The following is a 25,340-nucleotide window of genomic DNA, read 5'->3' as shown; positions in this document are numbered from 1 at the left end:
TTTACTTTTCATGTCAACGTTTTCAATTTCAATATAATTTGCAATAAGTGAATAGTTCCATTAACAGAGCGCCAAATAGAATTACCTTGAAAAAATGTGTTCGAAAACCAATTTGCTTGAAAACCAAATAGAAAAACATATTGACTGAATGGACAATAAGTTGGAAGAATTTTTTAATTTGAATACATTTTTGTTTTAAAAACCCACTCACCGAGCAGTGAAATAGCAAGGGCTGTGGTATCACTATAGGAGAATATGTCAGGTGCAATGATATGGGGTAGGACGACATTAATATAAAGATAGATGGTTCTAGTCCTTATGAAAGCCCTGGACCCTTAGTGGTTCTCCTAGACAGCTGAAACATGTCAACCTAAAGGATGCCAGGAGAGTCATGCCCATGAGCATCCAAATTCTTTTAATTTTAACTGCAATGGGGCACCCAAAATAAAGGGATACTGGGGTAGACCTAGGTATTTCTATCTTTTAACTGACCCCTAATAAAGATATATCAAAGTGCTCCGTCCACCGAGGTTGGGCCCATCCTGGTTTCTCTGTACCAGGATGAGATCCGATGGTGAAGCACAGCACTAAAAGAATGAGTGAGGATCTTAAAAAGAAAAACAACATATGTCGATTACCATTACTTGGTACAGGCAAAAATAATAAGTCTGAGGGAATCTTTGTGGTAAATTGGGTACAGGAACAGCACAGAACAAGAAATCTTGTAAAGCAAGATCTGGGCCGGACGTTAAAAGGTGGCAGACAGGCTTGGTGAGGCTGCGGCTGAGAAGGATCATCCTGAAAATATTTAAGGTGTACGCGAGTGACCCCAGACTTAGAATGTGAAGGAGATTCAATTTTTTTTTCCACAAATTTCTACAGACATTATGTAAAGATTACTCAAAGATGGTCTTATCCATCATTGCCTTACCCTTTCACTGGGCCTAGAAAAAAGGAACACACATTTGAAATCATAAAGACTATTTTTGCTACAGCTGCTGCTACTGTTCTTAGACACCCTGATTACAATTGTCCTTTCATTGTGGAGTCTGATGCCTCAGAATTTGCAGTGGAAGCTATCTTGATTCAGAGACATCCTGGAACAGAATAATTACATCCAGTAGTATTCTTGTCTCTAACACTCTCACCTACTGAAATGAGCTGTATTATCTATTATTGAGAATTATTGGTAACAAAAGTGGAATTTCCACATTGTAGTCATTACTTGAAATGTGCTGAACATCCTGTGAACCTATGGACTGATTACAATATCTTGAATTATTTCAATCTAAGAGTACCAGTGCCAAGCATATCAGGTTGTTATTGATTTCTCTAGATTTTCCTACCAGATCACTTACAGGCCAGGGAATTGTCATGGCAAGGTTGATGCTTTATCCTGCCTGGGACCAAAGGCAAAAGTTGAACCGGAACCACCTCCAACAATTCTGGCACTCAGGTTTAATACTAGTTGGGAGACTGGGGAAGTTTTCTGTACGATTAAAGAGTAACAAACGTAAATAAATGTAAGAGAAAGGATACAAGACAGACCTGATCTATCTAAGGAAAGTGCATAAATTACTTTTGGTTCATTCTAATAAATTGTTTATATCAGTGTGAGGAATCCCCTCCACTACGATGCGAACCGCCCCACCATCCCAACATGGCGGCCGCTATCTGGCGCAAAGGAAGTTGGGTCGGCAGTCTTGCGGGCTGACCGGACATTACCAGTGCCGATCCAATCAGGGAGCAGCCAGGCGGGGCCTTGGGGGACAAGAGGGTGGCACTCGAGACACCGGAGAGCACGGAAGAAGGAGCGGAGAGGAAGGAAGACGACGACGAGGAAGAAAACAAGGAAGAGACCGAAGCAGACGATGGCGGAGCTGATACCAACAAGGCAGAGCAGCAGGTGCCTGAGGACGCGCTTCCCGCCGACGAGGTGGAGCAGAGCACTGACGGCCGCTCAGGGAGCAACACGATTGAGTCCAGCACTCCAACCTTGGGAGGAGAGGCTGCGACTTCCACCCCCATGGCTCAGGAGGGTCGTGGTTCAGGCAAGTGCCTAAGAGTGGATTCTCTTCATTAAAGGGTTGGTGGGCGGGGGTCAAGGGCCACCCCACCCTAAGTCACCGCATGTTCCCTAACACCTAGGTACTGCATGTTAGGGACATATTGGTGACGGGAGCACTACTTCCCCTACTTGTTTATAACCCAAAACAGGAGGTCTGATTATGTTTTGTTCTCTGTTATTTTTGTCCCCATAATGTCCACTGCTGACATCCATCTCCCTCTACACCACGAGGAACTCCAGCAAGGCAGAGACGCTACCAAAAAAAAGGAAACCAACGACAGTGGGCGTGGACTGTGTTTTGCCACCCCCTTGCACAAATCCCCTGACTTCTTATTTTTTTCACTTCTACGCTCTCCTAAAGAAAGGGGAGAACTGACTGTTGTCCAAGACGTATTGGGATATCTGGCTGATTCTTCTTTTTTTGTCTTTATTAATAAAACATCCTCATATCAATCTCCTTAAAACTCCTCCAGTGTATGTTTTTGTTTTCCTTTGTTGTTATTGTTTGCACAGCAAAACAACGTAGTCAGCCCCAACCAGTGACGACCCTCACAGTGGTGTCAGAAGTGGGATCTGGTGTCTGGTGAGCATGACACAACCCCTCACAATGGAAGCAATGATGACCCAGTTAGCAGAGGGACAACGCCACCTACAGTTGGTGTTTGAGGAGCAGACGAAAATGGCACAACGTGAACGCGAAGCGTTACAGACTGCGCTAAAAGACCAGGCTGCCCTCATGTCAGCTAATCAACAAGTCCAAGACACGGCCATTCTGCGTCTTACTGACGCCATAACAAACGCCAGAGTGCACCCAACGTCCCTAGTACTGTCCTACAGAAATATCAGGAAGGGGATGACCCGGATTTCTTTTTTTGTGAATTTTGAGAGGGTTGCCTCCACGGCCAGCTGGCTCCCAGAAAGATGGGGTCAGTACATAGCCCCTCTTTTATCAAGCGAGCTACAAGCCGCCTTCCAGGCCGCCAACCCTGCGGGAACTACCCCCTATACAGAGATTAAACGGGCCATTTTAGAAAGGTTAGGGTGCGACCAGGAGTATTATCGGGTCCGTTTCCGAAAAGAGAAATGGACAGCCGGGGACAATCCACGGGCCATCTACTATAGAATAAGAGATCTGGGGAATTGTTGGCTCCAACCCTCTATGGCAACCATGGATGACGTGACTGAGAAGATCTTTCTGGAGCAATACCTGGAGGCCCTCCCTCCCCAGACCAGGTCCTGGGTTAAACTACATCCCCATCTCACAGTGACAGTTGCCGTCGACCTGGTATGCGTGTATCACAGGTCCCCCGACTTCAAAGCACAACCCCAACGCCCACCTCTGAACCTCCTGCGACCCCAAACCAAAACAACCCCAGACAGTCGTCCTCTTCCTTCCCCGATGAAACATGTACCCAAACCACCTGTAGGAATCCATCCGTTACAGGGGTCCCAGTGTTTTCACTGTGCGGAATGGGGGCACATAGCCCGTCAGTGTCCTTCTCGACACCCTCCCCAGGATCCTATGGATGTGGGGTACACCCGAGGTTGCATTTACATAGTAGGAGAACCCCCACAAAGATACCAAAAGAAGATACTGGTAAACGTAAAAACAGTAGCAGCCTTACTAGACACTGGATGTCATCACACAGTAATTAGTGAGGAGCTTTTATCTCACACCCAAAACCCAGGGAAGGAACACATACAGGTCACATGTGTCCACGTGGAAAAGAAACTATACCCTTTAGTAGAGGTTCTGTTGACCATAGATGGGGAATCACTCCTGAGGAAAGTAGGGGTGATACCATCCCTTGCTGAAACCGTCCTCTTAGGGACCGACCTTCCACGTTTTCATGAGTATCTATTGTCTCTTTCTCCCCCCCTCAGCCATATCAGGGTGGTTAGGAAGCGCTCCGTTTGCACAGACCCCAATATAGGGAGCCCCATCCAAAAGGACAGCAGGGAAAAAATGGAAGAAAGAGCAAAATACCGCCAAGTCTATGATATGTTATTTTCTCCCCAGAGAAAGCTCAGACACCGAGCCAGAATTTCTGAGCCGCGCAGAGGGATGACACAACACTGCAACACGCCTGGAATCAAGTGCAGGAGGACGATCCGGGGAAGGTAGGCCCCCTCTTTTGTGTTAAAAAGGGACTGTTATACAGGGTGACAAGAGAAAACGGGCACACCAAAGAACAACTATTAGTACCCAAGGCCTTCCGCGACGACATATTAAACCTTGCACACAACCAGGCAGGAGGCGGTCACTACGGGAAGGAACAGACAATAAAATATCTGCTCCATAGGTTTTATTGGCCTGGGGTGTACCAGGAGTTGGCGAGGCATTGTGCTTCTTGTGTCTGGTGTCAGTTAGTGAATAACCCTGTCCTTCCCAGAGCCCCTCTCCAGACACTACCAATCATCGACACCCCGTTCCAATGGGTAGGCATGGACCTTGTAGGTCCCCTACTCCCATCAGCGCGGGGGCACCAGTACATACTGATCCTGGTGGACTACGCCACCAGGTACCCGGAGGCAATACCCCTAACCAGTACAACCACAACAACCATCGCTCAGGCCATGGTCTTCTTTTTCTCTCTTGTGAGGTTTCCACAGGATATCCTAACAGATCAGGGTACACCGTTTATGTCCCGACTAATGAAACAGATCTGTGCATTGTTTGGCATCAAACAAATCCAAACGGCTGTGTACCACCCACAAACTGATGGTCTAGTCGAGAGGTATAACAGAACGATCAAGATCATGCTAATGAAGACCATAGAAAGGATGGGAAGGGATTGGGACCGACAACTACCCCTAGTTTTATTCGCCATTAGAACCCATGAGCAGACGTCTACGGGGTTTTCTCCCTACGAATTGTTATTTGGGAGACCCTCCCGTACTCTTCTGGATATGGCAGTCGAGCAATGGGTTGAGGAGGAAGACAACAGCAAACCGTTACTGCAATACAGTGCGACACTAAGAGACACCCTAGTGTCTCTTTGGGAGAATGTTCATGCACACATGGACAGGGCCCAGACGCAACAGAAACGCAGCTATGATAAAAACACAAAATTAAGAGAGTTTAGAGCAGATGATCTTGTCTTGATACTAATGCCCTCCTCTGAAAAGAAACTGTTGGGCACGTGGCAAGGGCCTTATAAGATCATAGACAAAGTGACCCCAGTGTCTTGCCGAGTAGCCGTACCCCACAAAACCCAAACAGGACAGACATATCACGTTAACCTACTGAAAGCCTGGGAGGGGCCGCTACCAACAACGCCACTCAGAAGTGCCTCCATACACCATATAAACCGGGACAGACCCCTTGATATCCTTTCGGTCACTTCGAGCCACGAACAGCCCGACTCTGTACACACAGGGCCCCAACTAACAGAAAAACAGAGGCAGCAGTTAATGTCCTTATGTTCTTCTTTTTCTGACGCCCTGTCAGGTATACCAGTACGTACGGACCTAGTCGAACATCACATAGACACAGCAACAGCAAGACCCATCAGGTTGAGGTCATATTGCATACCCGCAGCCAAGAGAAAGGCCGTAGACCAAGAGATACAAGCAATGCTAAAAGCAGACATAATAGAACCCTCCCACAGTGCATGGTCCTCCACAATTGTTTTAGTCCCCAAACCCAATGAAAGTATTCGGTTTTGTATAGACTTTCGCAAAAACAACAGTTGATGGACAGAATGCAGAACAATGTCATACATTCACCTCAGTACAGAGATCTGGGCCTAAATCCATTGTTTTTTTGCTCACCATGTCGTTCCAGTTTGAACCCAGCTATATGCAAATCTGTCTTGACCCTGTGCCTCATGGGAACAGTCCAGCTCGAACTGCCAAGCCAGGTCCTCACTGGTCTGAAAACAAGCATCCTAGGACAGGTGTCAGGGTTTCACCCCTCTTCAGCCAGGATAGCTTGATTACAGTGGCATGGAGAGCACGGGACCCATGTCTGGGCATACCCTTCCCACTCGGGGTGACAAATGCAAAAACAACACCGAAACCGGTCCTAGGATGCTTGATTCCTGTCCAGGGAAGATATGGCCTAGCAGTTCAGTCTGGACTGTTCCCATGAGGCACAAGGTCAAGACTGATTTGCATATGGCTATTTCTGAACTGGGGTGGCGTGGTGAGCAAAATAACGATGGTGTAAACCCAGATCTGTGACTGGGGGTGAATGTTTGACAATGTTCAACATTCCGTCCATCATCTTTTTGTGTTGCATTTTCACCTTTAAGTGGGAACGGTATGCCCAGACGTGGGTCCCGTGCTCGCTACGCCACTGGAGTCAAGCTATACTGGCTGATGAGGGCTGAAAGCCCGTAACCGGTCCTAGGATGCTTGATTCCTGTCCAGGGAAGACATGGCCTGGCAGTTCGGTCTGGACTGTTCCCATGAGGCACAGGGTCAAGACTGATTTGCATATGGCTATGTCTGAACTGGCGTGGCGTGGTGAGCAAAATAACGATGGATTAAACCCAGATCTGTGACTGGGGGTGAATGTTTGACAATATTCAATATTCCGTCCATCATCTTTTTGTGTTGCATTTGCATAGACTTTCGACAGCTGAACTCAGTAGCAAAATTCGACGCTATCCCGATGCCCCGAGTTGACGAACTCATAGATCATCTAGGGGATGCCAGGGTGATGTCTACGATTAACCTCACCAAAGGCTACTGGCAGAGCCCGATGGACCCCGACTCCTGAGAAAAAACGGCCTTCTCTACCCCATTTGGTCTGTTCCACTTTAAAGTCCTTCACTTTGGACTACACGAGGCCCTGGCAACATTCCAGAGACTGATGGATGTCCTGCTCCGTACACACCAGACATATGCAGTGGTATATCTAGACGACATCGTAGTCCACAGCCCTGACTGCGAGACACATCGCATACATCTACAAAACGTTCTACAAACACTCAAGACAGCCGGCCTCACTATCAACCCCAAGAAAACCACCTTTGGTACAGACCGTATCCGTTATCTCGGGTATGATATTGTCCCTCTCCCAGTCAGGCAGGCACACCAACATTCCAATGGTCATCAGGCATTCCACTCACACACCCAAGCAGACTGGCTAAGCAGCAACACACGTAGATACAACAGATATCCAGGCTGGACAAATCAGGCCACAAATAGGCAAACTAGAGGCGATAACTAATATTCCCCGTCCCACCACCAAGAAAGAGGTCCTTGGACTTATAGGGTACTACCGCCGATTCATCCCTCATTTTTCAGCAATTGCAAGCCCCCTCACTGATCTCCTCACAACAACCATGTCAGGGAAACCCCTTCACTGGTCCCCTTCACAGGAGCATAGCTTTACTCAACTCAAAGAAGCCATAAGTAACACACCTGTCCTTGTATGCCCTGACAAATGTTGACTTTCTTTCCCGAAGTCCAGTGTCTGAATGGCCCCCACGTCCATTCCAGGAGGGGAGGCAATGTGAGGATTTCCCTCCACTATGACGCGAATTGCCCGACCATCCCAACATGGCGGCCGCCATCTGGCACAAAGGAAGTCAGGTCGGCAGTCTAGCGGACCGACCGGACATTACCAGTGCCGATCCAATCAGGGAGCAGCCAGGCGGGGCCTTGGGGGACAAGAGGGTGGCACTCGAGACACCTGAGAGCCTGGGAGAAGGAGCGGAGAGGAAGGAAGACGACGATGAAGAAAACAAGGAAGAGACCGAAGCACACGAAGGTGGAGCCGATACCAACAAGGCTGACGCGCTTCCCGCCAACGAGGAGGAGCAGAGCACTCACGGTCGCTCAGGGAGCAACGCGATTGAGTCCAGCACTCCAACCTTGGGAGGAGAGGCTGCGACTTCCACCCCCACGGCCGAGGAGGGTCGTGGGTTCAGGCAAGTGCCTAAGAGTGGATTCTCTGCATTAAAGGGTTGGTGGGCAGGGGTCAAGGGCCACACCACCCTAAGTCACCGCATGTTCCCTAACACCTAGGCACTGCACGTTAGGGACACACTGGTGACGGAAGTACTACTTCCCCTACTTGTTTATAACCCAAAACAGGAGGTCTGATTATGTTTTGCTCTCCGTTTCTTTTGTCCCCATAATGTCCACTGCTGACATCCATCTACCGCTACACCACGAGGAACCCCAGCAAGGCAGAGACTCTACCAACAAGAAGGAAACCAACGACAGTGGACGTGGACTGTGTTTTGCCACCCCCTTGCACAAATTCCCTGACTTCTTATTTTTTTCATTTCTACGTTCTCCTAAAGAAAGGTCAGAACTGAATGTCCTCCAAAACGTATTGGGATATCTGGCTGATTCTTCTTTTTTTGTCTTTGTTAATAAAACATCCTCATATCAATCTACTTAAAACCCCTGCAGTGTATGTTTTCGTTTTCCTTTGTTGTTGTTCTTTACACAGCAAAACAACGTGGTCAGCCCCAACCAGTGACGACCCTCACAGTTAGACATGTTATTTCAAAAAGAAAATATTTGATGGCTTCATGATGCTTCACTACTAAGCAATCGTGGGCTAAACAAGACACAAGAGTAGGTTACAGAATTCTTTTAGTGGTTAAAGCTTTAAGACTCTGTTAGTCAACATATTGTTAGTCGACCTGTGTAATTTCTGTGCAGGAAAGCCAGATGATTGAAAACTGGTGGGACTGCTACAACCTGTACCAACAACAAAGTTGCCATGGGCTCAAATATCTATGGGTTTTGTGGCAGAACTGTCTAAATCAGAAGACTATACAGTACATTGTGGGTAGTGCTAGACTACTTATTCTAAATCAGAACATTTCAGACAACTCTCTAAATTGCGTACAGCGCTAGAACTAGCAGCTTACTTGCTGAATGAAATTGTAAAATTGCTTGGGTTGCCCAAAGTCATTATTTCAGGTAGACACTCTCCGTTTATCTCAAAATTCTAGAATACTTTACTAAATAGGCTAAGTACCATCAATTTCAAGTCATTAAGTTATCATCCACCCTCTGATGGACAGTATGAAATGTTGAATCAGGCCATATAAAAATATCTTTGTTCCTTCATTATCGAATTTCAGAATGACAGGGTATTCTCGGTTCGTTTGGCAGAGTTGACATATAATAACACATTCCATTGTGCATTAGAATTTTCACCTTTCTAGTGCACTTGTGGTTTTCATCCCAGTGTATGGTATTCCTCTTTTGTAACAGTGCAAGTTCAGAGCATACTCAGTTCATTAACCAAAATCCAGCAAGCTGCTGTCCATAGTTCAAGAGCGGATAAAATGGCTTACAAGCAGTATGCTGAAAGATACAGGTCTCCAGCACCAGACTGCTCTTGGTGTCCAGCATGTGATTGGGAGCTTTTGAAATCATGAGGAGCCCATGTGAAGGAACATGTGTAGATTAGATGGAAAGTGATGGACATTGCAACGGAATCACTTTCAAGACTTGTGGGTGTGGAGGAATGTGGGAAGATTGATTGTGTTGAAAGCAGCAGGACGCTCCATCAATATCTAGTGACAGGGATCTTCTTTTTTTGTGGTCATGAGTGCTTCTTCTATGATTTGCAAGATAGCAATCTTGGTGTTGCAGTGCAATCTGATGTCAAGTTTGTAGTTGTGTAGGAGTAATTGGCTTTGGTGAAATCATGAAATCGAGGATAACCTGCTTTTTTGATCATCTTGCCAATGAAGAGTGAGTGAGTGAAGGGCATGAAGTTCACAATGTTATGTTGATTTCTTCAGGAGCGGGAGGATCGGGACTTTCTTGACAGCTTCTGGGAAGATGCTTTCAGTGACGTAGGCTTTGATGATAGTGAGAAGAGCTGAGAGTATTTCTGCAGAGAGGGCTTTGATTAAGGACAACTGTAAGTCATCATATTCCTAGGAGGTAGCTTTGTGGGACATTCTGTTTCTGTTGGCAGCTTACTGATGATCTTGGTGTAGTACTTGGTTATGGCTGATATGATGAGTTTGCTGCATGTTGTGCCAAGGTAATTCAGCATGATAGGTTCATTATATTCTGCTTTTCTTCTATTTCCTCTGTGCGGATGGAGCATTGTTGTCAGTGAGGCCTTTTGAGCACAAACATGCGGAATTGTTAGTCTTGCACTTGAATGTTTCATTTAGAGCAAGAGTGTGCAATTGGCTATCCAGAAATACATTGAAGTCATATAGAAGGGTATTGACATTATATGTGGAGGTAGCAGGGCAAAGAATTAGTTTGAGCTTCAGGTTGTCAATGGAGAATTCTTGGAAGGATCTAAAGGCTTATTGTTTTCTTCTGGGTTGACCCCTAAACTAGTTGATGAAGTTGGTGATGCGGATGGTCCAGTGCAGTGGGAAGGGGCGGTTTGCATTGGATGGTTGGGGCTGTTGAGAAATATACTCACTTCGATGCTGGAAAATATATTCTAGACTTTTGTGAGGGACTATTTAAGTCAGAAGTTGGAATCTTTGATATAGAGTATAAAAACACTAAACCAGACGTGACCGGTGCTGATAAGAGCGGTGTGAGCCGACAGACCATGGAATAGGGAAAATAAAATGTAAAAAAAATAAAACCACTTACCTCGTGCTTGCCGCATAGCCGAGTCGGTGATGCGGCGAGCACAAGACAAGTGGTTTTCCGTTCCTTTCCCTATTCTGTCGTCTGTTGACTTGCCAACAACGCTACTCGCCCCGCTCTTACCTGCAACAGCCCTGGCTGCACCAAACCAGTGTTTCTCCAGACAAACTATTACAATCAGTGAACATTTCGTTCAATTTAGGGACATGTACATTTGTTTAATAAATGAACATGAGCATGTGCATGCAAAATTCATGAAGGAAAATGAGATCTTGAAAATGACTTTAAAACATAACATGTATTTGTATCGCTAAAGGATTATCCTGCTTCATTCTTTTTTAGAGAATACGGCCTTACATTCTACATTTATTACTTGTTGTGAGATGTTTTTGAATTATAGACACTTTTGGAAATCTAAATCAGGACCACTAATGAGTGTGCCATAAAATGAGAAAGTTTAAGTCAAAATGTAAACGGAAAGAGACGTCTTCTTAATTTTATACTTTTTTCAGAATTGCATAGGATTATAAAACCAGCAATTAATATAGCCAGTTGTAAATCAGCAGCAGAATTTGTTTTTCCTAGGTTTACCAAATAACCTGCTATCTGTATCTTAGCCAAATAAACCATCTTAAAGCATAATTTTTAGCCAGGGTAGACGTCTGTTCTGCTAGAAGGTCCGGTCGGGAAAAGGAAACTAAAGAATGAAATGTGTTTTATTTTCTAGCCTGAATATAAAATAGCTGACCCTATCTGCACCTTTATATTTTCAATCTTTGTCCTGGCAACGACCCTCACAATCCTCCGGGATATACTTCTTCTGCTGATGGAAGGTAAGATCCATATCTGTTGAAACATGTCAGATTTGTGATTGTATATATTCATTGTGCTTCTGCTGCTATTATCATTATATTCGCATTGCTATTCTTGCAGCAGAGCTAGAAAAATTAGGTTTTATATTAAATTCATACATTAACATCCTGAGAATGAGGGCCCTAATACACCCCTCCATGGATGCCACAGTATACTTACTGTTGTGCAGCGGGTAGGGGCAAAAATGCATTGGCAAGGTATATATTATGCTTCAAAACAATGTAGCACATGCATTGACGGGCAAGCACCAGTTTGTGCATCAGCAATTACAGAGCAGAAGAAACAAGCAGCCATAATCATATTCTGACAAAAGTTTATCACTGAATGTCAAGTATCACAAATCCATATCAATTCCGACATGCTCAGTGAGGACAGACGGGACACACCATGAAGCAGACTTACTAACAAGTCATGCAATGCAGCAAGACAACGTGCCACGCTGTGTTGCATGGCAAGGAGAGGGCAGGAGTGCGCCAAAGATTTCTTACATATGGCACACGAAGAAAGAGGAAAAATGAGGAGAAATAAATACATTTCTTCTTGTTACACCTCACCTGTGAAGGTGTAGCACTTCGATGCATTCCCAGATTTCCTAGTTTTAGTAAATCTTGGAATCTGCCAAAAACCAGGGATGGGTGCATGGGAATACCCATACTACGCCCATGGAGTGCCTTTCAAGCGCAGAGTAACGCAAGGCAGTGACTTGCGATTCCTTGGGTTACTCTAGATTTACTATGCCAAGCAGAGTCAAGCAATGTTTCTCTGCATGGTACAGTAAATCTGACTTAAGAGCTTGATTCGCCTTGCAATGGCGATGCAAGCCCTTAGTAAATCTAGGCCCAGGGTTATCAGTTGATATGATACACACAAGAATGTAACTCACAATTGAGCCAGATTGCAAGAATACATGAACTAATTTTTTTAGACCTAAAACAGCATTGTGGTGTTCCACACCAGAAGAGTGAAAGCCCTGCAACACAAAAAATACTTTCAGCACCACAAAGAATACAAGAAACTCACACACAGAATCCAAAGCACAAACAAATCAGGCATACGTTCGGGACAGGAAAAAGCTACACTTGTCAGCTACAGAAACGTATTAACACGTTATTATCACTAAGGGACTTTGTCACTGCTAGGATAACACACAAATGCTCAGACAATATGTAAGTCACAAAAACACTCTTTGTGTGCAGGCAACAGTACACAAATGCACATCCACATTATCAAGCCTTATCGGCAGCGGAGCAGAGCACCCAGTGGGCACACATTGGTTAAAGGCCAATCTATTGAAATGTCTAAATGTGTTCATGGATAAGTTTCATGTAGTGTCATCAATTGTGTGCTACAAATGCTTAGACAAGATACAAGTCGCAGACACACTCCGTGTGTGCACCAGCCTTGGTATACATATTCACATTCACATCTACCACGCTCATAAATAACAATGGATCCAGTCTTCGAAGAATGCATACCATAACCTACACTTGATACCAGTCAATTAGCACTGTACGAGAACACTCCCTACAATGCCCACTGTTGTGTTGTGCATACCACTCCATCATACCGCTCACCACACAAAGGAAGGAAAACCTTCCCTTCCTTGGTGTGGCGAGTGGTATGCCGGCGCTGGAATTAGAGGATTGTAACCCCCCCCCTCCCTTGCACTCCATGCCAATGTTGGTTAAGGCATGCCACCTAACTATGGCGGGTACCGCCAGTAAATCCTTCACCCCTGAAGTCCTTGGGATCATTGGATGGTTTTGTACACACCTCAATATGATTTTATGATTGTTTCTTTTGAGCACTTTTAGAAGCAGCACCAGTAGGCTTTAAAGAAAGCCCCAACACTGTTTGGGTCCAGGCTGAAACATGTCGACCTCTGTGGCACACAAGCTGGTTTAATTATTCCTGTCTTGCCATGCTGTTTTTAATCCCAGCCCAGGGTAGCCCTATTAAAGTTACTTTTGTGAATCCTGTAGTTAGTTTTAAATCACGCTTTTCACCTGCTCTGCTACCCTCACTACCAATGGCTCAACATTTGGGTATTTAGTATATACCTCTCTTAGTATGAAAAGTTATTTGAGCTCCTCCTTCCCAGTGAGGGGGTTGTAGCCCTTATTGGGACTAGGTTTTACGGTACGAGAAGGTTCCACAATGATGTAGCATGCCACCTATCGGTGGGTGAGGGAAACCGTTCTATAAAAGGGATTCCCCGGTTTGATGGTTTAGCGTGCAACTAGGAAATTGATAGCTATAGACCCATGGGTTCTTTCCTGTGTCTTTTCCACTGCATGCTCCCACCAGTATCCTTGTCAGGGGAACAACCTTTACAACGCAACTTTTACAACGCACTACCTTTACAACGCATTTTTTACAACGCATAATCCATTACAACGCATGACATTACAACGCATGACACTACAACGCATTTTTAAAAACTACCTTTACAACGCATTCCATTACAACGCATACTACCATTACAACGCATAATATTACACTACACTATCCAACACTTACCCTACTGTTGCACCCCCTGGAGTTAGAATAGTAATTTTTACCCCTATACTATCCAACACTTACCCTACTGTTGCACCCCCTGGAGTTAGAATAGTAATTTTTACCCCTATACTATCCAACACTTACCCTACTGTTGCACCCCCTGGAGTTAGAATAGTAATTTTGGGTATTTAGTATATACCTCTCTTAGTATGAAAAGTTATTTGAGCTCCTCCTTCCCAGTGAGGGGGTTGTAGCCCTTATTGGGACTAGGTTTTACGGTACGAGAAGGTTCCACAATGATGTAGCATGCCACCTATCGGTGGGTGAGGGAAACCGTTCTATAAAAGGGATTCCCCGGTTTGATGGTTTAGCGTGCAACTAGGAAATTGATAGCTATAGACCCATGGGTTCTTTTCTGTGTCTTTTCCACTGCATGCTCCCACCAGTATCCTTGTCAGGGGAACAACCTTTACAACGCAACTTTTACAACGCACTACCTTTACAACGCATTTTTTACAACGCATAATCCATTACAACGCATGACATTACAACGCATGACACTACAACGCATTTTTAAAAACTACCTTTACAACGCATTCCATTACAACGCATACTACCATTACAACGCATAATATTACACTACACTATCCAACACTTACCCTACTGTTGCACCCCCTGGAGTTAGAATAGTAATTTTTACCCCTATACTATCCAACACTTACCCTACTGTTGCACCCCCTGGAGTTAGAATAGTAATTTTTACCCCTATACTATCCAACACTTACCCTACTGTTGCACCCCCTGGAGTTAGAATAGTAATTTTTACCCCTATACTATCCAACACTTACCCTACTGTTGCACCCCCTGGAGTTAGAATAGTAATTTTTACCCCTATACTATCCAACACTTACCCCACTGTTGCACCCCCTGGAGTTAGAATAGTAATTTTTACCCCTATACTATCCAACACTTACCCTACTGTTGCACCCCCTGGAGTTAGAATAGTAATTTTTACCCCTATACTATCCAACACTTACCCTACTGTTGCACCCCCCGGAGTTAGAAAAGTAACTTTTACCCCTATACTATCTAATACTTACCTTAAATGCAATTTAATATTATGCGTTGTAATGGTATGCGTTGTAAAGGTAGTATGCGTTGTAATGGAAATGCGTTGTAAAGGTAGTTTTTAAAAATGCGTTGTAGTGTCATGCGTTGTAATGTCATGCGTTGTAATGGATTATGCGTTGTAAAAAATGCGTTGTAAGTGCATGCGTTGTAAAAGTGTGCGTTGTAACATCATACATCCTCCTTGTCATCATACCATTTTTAGGTCTCGCCTACGCAGCGCGCATGCGCTACATAGGAGGGCCTTTAGCCGTCGCTCTGCTCATTTTCAAGCACACACTCGTACTTGTGGCGGCATCCACCTTGCGGGAGCAAGCAGTGGCGCGCCACAAGCACGAGTGCAGTGTTTGAAAATGAGCAGACTACTCTCCCAAGTGCGCACCTCTCTCCTCGCCCACACGTCCCGGCCACTCACTCGCTCTGCCTTCTCCGTCTTCTTTTTGCTCGCGCTTCTTGTTTTATTATTAAGTTGGCAGCGCACATTCCTTTATCTGCATCAGACAGTCAAATACTGCCTACCAATATTTTATACAATTCTATATTATGTATACCCTTTGGTGTAGAGATGGTACAAGTGCTGTAAATTTCACTGGTGTATACAGCACAAGAACAGGCAATCTGCGCATGTCACCAAAGAGAGAGAGCACACACAAATGTGATCTAAAACCACCCATAAAGCAAGAAGCAACGACCACCATTGTAATCACGGGACCACTTCAGGCTCGGTGTGTTTGCTTTGGCAATGCGTGATCGCCTGCTGATGCCTATAAAGTACTTGGCGTTGTTTTGCAATGAGTCACTGCTGCCTCTACCTTCCCCGAGGGGTAGCCCTCCTATCTTCCACCTCTGGAGCCGTGTTCGCCTTCCTCAGTTGGGGGTGGGGGGAGAGGGGAGCGGTGTGTGAGGCGGTTTATTTTCAACAACATACATTATTTTTTAACCCGGGCGGTGATGTGACTCCTGCTTTCTCGGGTCTTTCAAACTCTGAGACTTTTGAGAAGGTGGCATCGGCGGAGGGGACGCACCGTCACAGGTGCACAACCTTGCGCATTACGCTTGAGAGGTGGGCGAGCCAACAAATTAACAGGGAGAGCCGAGCCAATGGTGGGCTCTGGTATTAAGAGTCTGTGTACAAGCCGAGCCCTGATAATAATTGTCCTGTCAATATGCTAAAAATCTTCAAATTTAAAAAAAAGAAATTGTATTTCTTTAACACGTGGAAGAAAGTGCTTGACACATCAGATTATTATTAAAAGCGCTATTTTTTAAACATGAACTTGGAAATATTCCTGCTCCCCGGCCTTGTTGACAATGTCATTAGGGAATTAAGAGGCAGTTCATTTGTCATCTGTATGTACCGTGTGTTTGCCCTAGTTTGTTTTACAAGACGGAGCAACATTACAGCCCATTAAATCAAATACCAGAGGTTTTTGTACTTTGCACATCCTAAATACACGCATTTAAGGGCATTGTCAGGTTAATTAAGATAAAGGAGGTCGGTGATATGAAATATTTGCTTAGGGTCACACACTTTGATCAAACAGGGAAGTCAGGATTGAACCTAAGTTTTCTGGGTTCCTATAATACAAATCAGTCACTAGCGTGGTAACTCTCTATTTTTGCGTGTAACAAGAGGGAGAGAGAGGACTAGTTAGCTAGTCTGAGTCCCCGAGGGTTTATATGTGATTAAACAAAGAGGACTAGCTTAAGTTGACCAAAGTGTTACAGTACTCAAATTAGTTCTGTCACGGGCACCTTGTTGGTGTATTCATGAAGCCCTCACCCACCAATCTAGTTGGTGGCATGCTTCATCATCGGGCCCACCCAGTGACACCTAGTATGTCCCGAGTGTGCTACGACGCCTGATTACAGCGGAGCTGGTATATTGCTGAGAGTGCAGTGAGGTTGGGTGAGTTGTGATTTAAAACGGCTTGGTGGTGGTCCCAGTACCCGAGGGTAAATTAAATTTTAATAACTGGGCCGTCACCAGCGGTTAAAAGTAAGGCTACAGGACGCGTGAGGGTGGTGAGTTACTGCCCCCTACCGGAGGACGACGGCGGGACAACAGGTACAAGGCAGGCACTGACCAGAAAGACTGGTCATCCCCTTACCGCTTCCCTCCAGGAAGCCTTGGCTAATAACCCAAAGCGTATGCATGAGAAGGGAATCCCCCTCTCACATATAGAAAAACGCCTTAGTGAGTGTATCACATAGTCTGTAGCACAACACTAAGTCTGTTTTATTTCACCACACCTTTTTAAAAAAACGGTTCTGAGGAAAGCCAGAACACTCTAAGGCACTGGCTGAAACATGTCAACCATCTGAAGGACGCAGGGGGCAGTAACTCACCACCCTCACGCGTCCTGTAGCCTTACTTTTAACCGCTGGTGACGGCCCAGTTATTAAAATTTAATTTACCCTCGGGTACTGGGACCACCACCAAGCCGTTTTAAATCACAACTCACCCAACCTCACTGCACTCTCAGCAATATACCAGCTCCGCTGTAATCAGGCGTCGTAGCACACCAGGGACATACTAGGTGTCACTGGGTGGGCCCGATGATGAAGCATGCCACCAACTAGGTTGGTGGGTGAGGGCTTCATGAATACACCAACAAGGTGCCCGTGACAGAACTAATTTGAGTACTGTAACACTTTGGTCAACTTAACTTTCTATTTTTAACATCAAAGGTGTGTGCTTTGCTAATAATTCTTGGCACATGAGAGGCGAGTATGGGTGGAAGGCAGAAGTCTCAGGAAAGCTCAACTCGTTTTGGGGTTCGGAGATCCAAAAGTACCTCAAGCTGAGCCAGGTATCTGCTCGAGCTTTCTGAGGCTTGCCCACCTCTAAACACGACATATATGCACATTACATACATTGACACATGGTATTCATCAAGTGAGCACACCTGATAAGCGCACAGCCGACAGGCCCCCTCTATCTGTGTGTGTGCTTTTGGGACATCAGTCCTCCAGGCGAGAGGCGTACTACCCCAGAGGCACCAGTGATGCAGCTACCCCCACTGTCAAGTAGGCAGAGTGTGCCATAAGCGCAACCTAGCCTGGAAGCAGTTTACGCCAGAACATCTTTCGAACTTGTTCACCACATCGTAACAGAAATACAGGCGCAGCTCCATGTCGAGCAAAGACGGAGCCAATCAAAGGGAAGTTCGCTGCGTTTGGTTTAATTGGCACCTGCTTACGCCACGGGAATCCTTGGTAACCCTGAGGTGGTAACTCAGAAGCCATTGGTATGCAAGCCCTGTTCGCCACGATGCGAAATGAGAGAAGAACCAAGGCTCAGATCACCAAACTTCTGAAAAGTAATCTGCTGTAACTTGAAAGACGTGAATACTGACGTACCCTGCTGTAAATATGAACGCTTAATGTCTTTACATGCCCTTAGGAAAGTAGATACACGTTTGTCTCTACAAATCCCATACATACACTGGTACAATGTATCAAAATCTTAATTCTTCTATGTAAACACCCACACTCATCACCGAAGTGCCACCACTGTGACTGTACAACATTTCTGGCCAAAATGTTGCTGCTACCAAACAAACTAACAAGCATTGGCATAGCCAATAGGTCTCGCCTTTGGGACCTTATACGTTTTTAGCTATGCAACAGTTGATGTTGTTGCACCAAGTATATTGTGCTGGATAACTAAACTAAACACTTATAAGGTCCCAAAGGCGAGACCTATTGGCTATGCCAGTGCTTGTTTAAACAAGCGTTGGCAATCAATAGTTCTGGCACTGCCTACTAGGCTTTTGGCTTTATCAATGTTTGTTTAGTTTTGTCTTGGTTTTTGTAAAACTTTATTATTGAGGGAGCTGCCAAACCCCCACCAATATAAATAAAAATCATTAGGTAAAAGCAAAAATATTTCTTCGTCTCAAAAAATGCACATTGCCATAATAGTCCCTGACAGTGAGAGGACAATTTTGTGTGCTACTGTGCTCCGTGTGAAAGAGCAGAATGCGGTCACTCACAGTAAAATTAGCCAGTGGCACAAGTGGACTGAACCATTGTCCCATGCTGTAGTGGATGGAAAGACAATGAGAGTGATAAAATAACAGGTTGAAAAGGGCTGGCTGAAAGTCCCCATAAGTATAATCGATATTTTTAGTAAAATGAAAATCTATTGGCAAACACTAGACCTCAAAATCATAGTCTCTGTTCCTATAAGTAATCAGGCTTGCAATTAAGGCATTTTACTAATGTGAAGGTGTTCCATTTGGAGAACGTGGTCTGCTTTAGTTATTAAACCAGCTGCTTTACTCAGGAAATGTAGAGAACAAATCATTAAATGGCCTTTTAAATTCTTAATGAAAACACCTATGGCCTTTTAAAATATGAATGAGCAACTAAGCAATTAAGCAACTATACTGAGGCTGAGAGAAAATGCTCTTAGAACACATACTTTACCCGTAAATGAAACATTTTAAACAAAAACTGCCATGATCAACTGCAACTTAAGTAAAACAAAAATAGTAGATCTTGAAACTAGCACTACCCAAGTACAGGAAGATAAGTTTGTTGTCAATTAGCACTGTCTGTTTGATAACATGGCTATTTCAATAAACGTTTGGACTAGGTTAAAATGTTCATTACATCCTAAACAATATTAGAAACATATTTTGTAAAATTAGATGTGCACCAGTGTGCCTGCAGTATTCCAATGCCTTGCTCTAAATACGCTGATAACTAATAACATGCTTTTGAATTCAAGACCAGGGACAATGTTACTGCAAACTTTAATGCTTTCAGTGAATCACAGATAATTGACATTCAGTACCATAGGAATTACTGGTTTATGGACAATCTACCTCATCACATGATTTACTATGAAGGCAAAAAGATAACAAAACATGTTTGTAGTATGTTTGTAGTATGTTTGAGATATTGTGGGTATACAGAGAGAAAGTAAAACAATTATTTCATCTGTCAGCATTATAATTGTTTGTGGAGAAACATGTCACAGCAGAACAGATTGCAGTCATCCCTCCACCAGTTAGGTACTTAACAAGCCTATCAATTGATTTTAATTTAGGGGCCTACAAATATTGATTAACCAAACATGATCTTACTGTTGCCAATATCTTTAGTAAGGGAGCCTTTTTTAGTGAATTACTCTCCTTAAGTTCCCAATTGATACAATTAATTGAATAGTTTAAAGGGTCAGTGTAGACACAAGGAAACTATGGAACTTAGGTCTTGGTTCAGAGTTTGATGGATGATACTCTTTCCGTCAGAGTGGTGGATGTCATTACATCCGCCATCTTGATGAATTACTGTCCTCCAAATTAAGAAATGACCGATGGCCGACTGGTCATCTCTGCACATTGAAAGGAATCAATGCGATCGCGTTTTCTTCCAATGTAGAAAAGGCTTAGTGGACAATCACAATTGGGTTTTGACTCTTGTTGACCAAACGTTTTACATTCCCAAAGCAGGAGTTTGTTTCCTAAAAACAAAAACTAATGACTCCCACACACTGGGAGTTTTCACCCAGTGTGTGCTTGTCATAATTTTTTTCTGTCCCTCACCACCTGTTTTTTTGTGTGGCTTTGACAGACTGAAAAAAGGCATTACATCATTCACCCTAAGTAGGGCAGGCAGTGTAATTGTACACCCTTCATCAGGCCATCGCTGGACATTTTCCATCGACGGAAAACTTAAGGTCCGCCCATCACCAAATGAAGTTGGCAGACTGATAGTTTGGTAGATAAGGCACTTCACTGCCTTTGCGCCGTAGTACCCAGTATGCCAAACTCTAAATTGGGCCTATAATATTAACATAAATCGTATCTCGACTCTTCAAAGATCACTCAATATTGTAAAAATACTGTCCCTCCACCCGAACATTGTAATAACCATTTTACCATACACACCGCTCTGCTGTTCTTAGCAAGGTTTATGCTATGTAAAATATCCCAATAGAATTTAAAATGTGTTCACAAAATTAATAACATTTCAGTGTTAAATGAACTAGCAAAATGAGAAGATGGCATTAATTTTCAATACGCGGATGAGATGTAGGGAGAACAATGATGTGTGAAGAAACACAGAGCTATGGTATTATATTTAAAGCCTATTTATAGTAGCCACATAACCTGACAAACAATTAATTAAATGTATACTGTAATGGTCATTGTCCAATACTGAAATTATATTGGACAGATGTGGTCCTTATTTTTTTTTACAGTTAGAGACAGGTTCAATGGAATTGTGTGTTTCTGCGACTGCATTGTTTTCCCTATAATTATGAATTTGCTGCATTTGCCACATACGCCATCTGCAGCATAATTTGCAGATTTCACCAAAAATATTTAGTTTATTGCTCAAAGGATAACAAGTTACTAAACAAAGCGCCACGAATAGATCTGAGCAGCCACAGACACTTTGCAAGGAATAACGGGTCACCTTTCAATTAATGATTCCTGAACTGGTACTCATGGGGTACAACCCTCCTTCTCTTTCTTTTCAAATTAAGCACTAGCCTGATGGGAAATGACCACAACCCAGTTAAATAGATGTTGGTGAGTGTAACCTCACTCAATTCTAATAGCTTGGGCTGATATGACAAATCAATAGAGAATTTGTATATTGGTATAGTGCTCTACAAACCAACATCAAAACGATGCAATAAGAAACGAATATATTCCTGTATTGTGTATGTTAAGAAATAATATTTAATAAAAAAAAAACAACAAGCAAAATAGACAATAGCTTCAAAAAGTTAAAGGTTGGAAAAAAAATTAAAATTCAATAGAAACAACCTCCTGCAGGCAAAACATGTTTCATTCAAAACAAAATGGAAAAACAAATACAATTAGAAACATTACTAGGATAAATAAATGTAACATAGTGTAAATGGCAAAAAGTGCCCAGGCAAAATGTGTTTAATTCAAAATGAAATTGAATGAGAACAGCAATCAAAAATATTACTAGGAAAAATAAATGTAAAAAAGTGTTCCCTAAAGATCAGGAAGAAAAAAACAACAAGCATTAAATATGTCAGCAAAATAGATATTAGAAAAATAATGAAAAGTTAGAAAACTGACCTTTCATAATATGTACTAGGAGATAGGAGCCAAATGTATCCATATATCACACAGCTTCTAGTCCTATAGTACAAGGACGTCTATTCTGCTCGCGATGAAAGATTTTATCTTCTGAGTTAAAACCTTAATTGAAATTTAAAAAAAGACTAGGACCAACCTGGAGATAATATCCAATTTTGAGTTCAATAAGCTTCTAAATTCCGCAGGCATACCTTATGTATTTCATGCAATTGTTAAAACTAACTCAGTCACATTTATTATGACAAAATTACAAAATCATTCATCCATATATACAGTTTCTATACACCATGAAGAATAACATACATTTATCAGCTATATAAAACCAGTGATATGATCCAAAAGAAGAATTACCGTTAGTAATGACATCACACATTCTACTATAAGGTAATTGGCCAGGTGTATCTGCCTATGGGTACAATTGCAGATGAGGAGGGAATGTTGAAGTTCAAATGTGATAGAACTTCTGAATTGGTAACTGTGCAATTCTGAGAATCAAGCTTCTGTCCCTGACCACAAATTGTATAATTTTGAGCAAATCATGTTATTGACTTGATTGTTAAATTGTAAATATTTTCAATATATTGACTGATGTATGAAAAGAATGTATATGCGCAAACATAACAATATGTAAAGTAGCTGGAATAGCACACTTAAATTATCAATGTGCAGTGCGTTTCCGGATTGCCAGTTCCACATCTGAACACTCATCCAGACTATGTTGGAATAGGGGCGTATTTATTGCATCCAGTAAATACCTCCAATTCTGAGTTTTGTTCCTGGAAATGAGGCCTAACATGCAGTGCTGGTATTTATCACACTATTTTGTATTTTTAATCAGGCCTTGAGATGATATGACTATCACAAAAATCGGAAATGGCTATCATCAGCCAATAGAGGGCAGTAACCACTTGCAAAATTGAAGCTGCACATTTTGGACACCCTCCACTGTGTGTCACGTTGGAAGAGCAGACAACAGCCCTATTGCCTACAGTCTACTCATCTTGATATTCTTCTACCATTGTGTCTCTTTCTATGACAATATGGCACCTGCTCCTCAGAGAAATGTATGAGGTTGTGTAAATCAGTCTCCAAAACCATCTGTACAGTTCCAAGTTTTTAAGTCTTTCTGAATGAGAGACAAATTAATTTTACCTGAGCCTGTTTGCAACTGGGAAGTAGGTGTAAAAACTTCTCCCTGGATTCCTTGCCTGCCTACAGTATCAGTGGGAGTCATCCTGCACGTTGTTTAGAAGAAGGGCGAGGAATGTCATCCTTATGCAGGGTGGTGGGTTCGTTTTCCAAGGGAAGAAAGTACAAACTCACTGGCCCAACCCCAACACTTATCCAAAAGCAGGGAGTTGGTCTAGCGTTGTCCTAAAGTCCCAGTCACACTTCTCTGAGGGGACATTGTCATTCTTTCGAGATTTCTACAGCTTCCATAGATTCATAAATATCTCCTATAGATCATTTAGATTTTATATACTATCCCCTGGTCTAATTTTCTCCAATTTTACGCAATATCTGGGTGTTTTTTAATTGAAAATTCGTTTGGACTTTCAGTTCTAGATGTATTTATTTAAATGTTTTTAATTTTTTTTTTTTACACACAGCACCTTGTACACTTTTCTTTGAAGGTTTTCTTAGCTGCTCAGGCCGAGGTACCATTGCTGAGTCATGGATACTCGAAAGAACATTTGTTTGCTCTGGTGGGTCTCTCAATTTAAGGAGTGTGACAGCTCAGTTAAATCTGCCATTTTGATTCTGGCTACTCTCAGAGCCTTCTGCCGGTCCGATAAACTACAATGAAGTTACTCTTATTATATTTGAAAATGTACTTATTTGAATAAAGAAATGTATTTATCTCTAGGAACGCCACGAGGGATTACTCAAAATGCTGTGAAAGACAAGATTTTATCAGTCAGTGGAGTGAAATCTGTTCACAGCCTTCATCTTTGGGCGTTAACAATGAACCAAGTTATTCTCTCTGTTCATGTTGCTGCAGGTAAGAACAAACATGCTTAAAATTAATAAATAATAATCTCCTGTCACCCAACGATCACTATATTTTAGCAAAAAAATGTTTTGTGTGATTTGTTTGCCACGTCTAAGACAATGAAATGTATTTTGCAAATTTTTGATAGCATGCTTCCACAGCCTTATGCATATGGTAGCCGACTAGAGGCACCGACTATCGTTCTGGGTCCCCCAGTTTTTACCACAGACATATTTATAATGGAGCTTGGAAAAAGGATGCAAAGATGTACAAGTCGTCAAGTATGGATTTAGATGTCAACAAGGTAGAAGTCAACATGGTCTTAAGGGTGAATTATGCAAAGGTTGGTCGCACACTGCTCGTCACACCAGCAAGTTGCCCCAAAGGACTGTGGTAAATGTAGTGGCGACGGCGGGTACGCCTATGCCACGATGTATAAAAAACAGTATGTGTTGCGTTAGCCATCCCTGGACACGTGTTTCGAGGTAGTTGCCTCTCGTCAGCAGGGAGCAGGTCAGTGTAAAGGGGTGCCGTGTGGACTGCCAAAATGTAATTAAAACAGGTCAAGTACCTCTCATGGCGCGCAGGTGCAGATCCAAGGCTCGTCAGCCCGTTGGCTCAAGGGAGCCGTAATAAATTATGCAAAGGTTGGTCGCACACTGCTCGTCACACCAGCAAGTTGCCCCAAAGGACTGTGGTAAATGTAGTGGCGACGGCGGGTACGCCTATGCCACGATGTATAAAAAACAGTATGTGTTGCGTTAGCCATCCCTGGACACGTGTTTCGAGGTAGTTGCCTCTCGTCAGCAGGGAGCAGGTCAGTGTAAAGGGGTGCCGTGTGGACTGCCAAAATGTAATGGTCTTAAGGGTGCTTTGGCTACACACACCACAGGTATTTTGTATAATAGCGTCCACAATTACATATCCTAAAAGAATTTGAGATTGTTGAATTCTCAGAATGTGGAAGAGATTTCAGTATAGGGTCCCCAGGATTTAGATATTGTCTTCACAGGTCACAGTACCACTCCACAGGCAGCACACAAGTGCATCCAAAGTGAACTAATCAGCTTGTTGGCTCAAGGTAGCCTTTTAAACACCAGGGGGGAGGGAGCACTCTGCCTCTCATCCCAGCACA

General features: G+C 43.4%; 1 protein-coding gene across 1 annotated transcript in view; it reads left to right on the top strand.

Moving 5' to 3' along the window:
- SLC30A8 (solute carrier family 30 member 8) overlaps positions 1 to 25,340 on the top strand; it is a 292,123-nt gene that overhangs the window by 253,286 nt on the left and 13,497 nt on the right. Inside the window, exons 6-7 of the mRNA XM_085604072.1 lie at positions 11,343 to 11,448; positions 24,080 to 24,214. Of these exons, the coding sequence (XP_085460198.1) occupies positions 11,343 to 11,448; positions 24,080 to 24,214 (241 nt within the window). The remainder of the gene's footprint in view (positions 1 to 11,342; positions 11,449 to 24,079; positions 24,215 to 25,340) is intronic.

Source organism: Triturus cristatus, chromosome 5_1, assembly GCF_964204655.1.
Source record: "Triturus cristatus chromosome 5_1, aTriCri1.1, whole genome shotgun sequence".
Lineage (NCBI taxonomy): Eukaryota > Metazoa > Chordata > Amphibia > Caudata > Salamandridae > Triturus > Triturus cristatus.
Note: the sequence above shows the minus strand (reverse complement) of the source record. Positions and strands in the feature narration are given on the sequence as shown.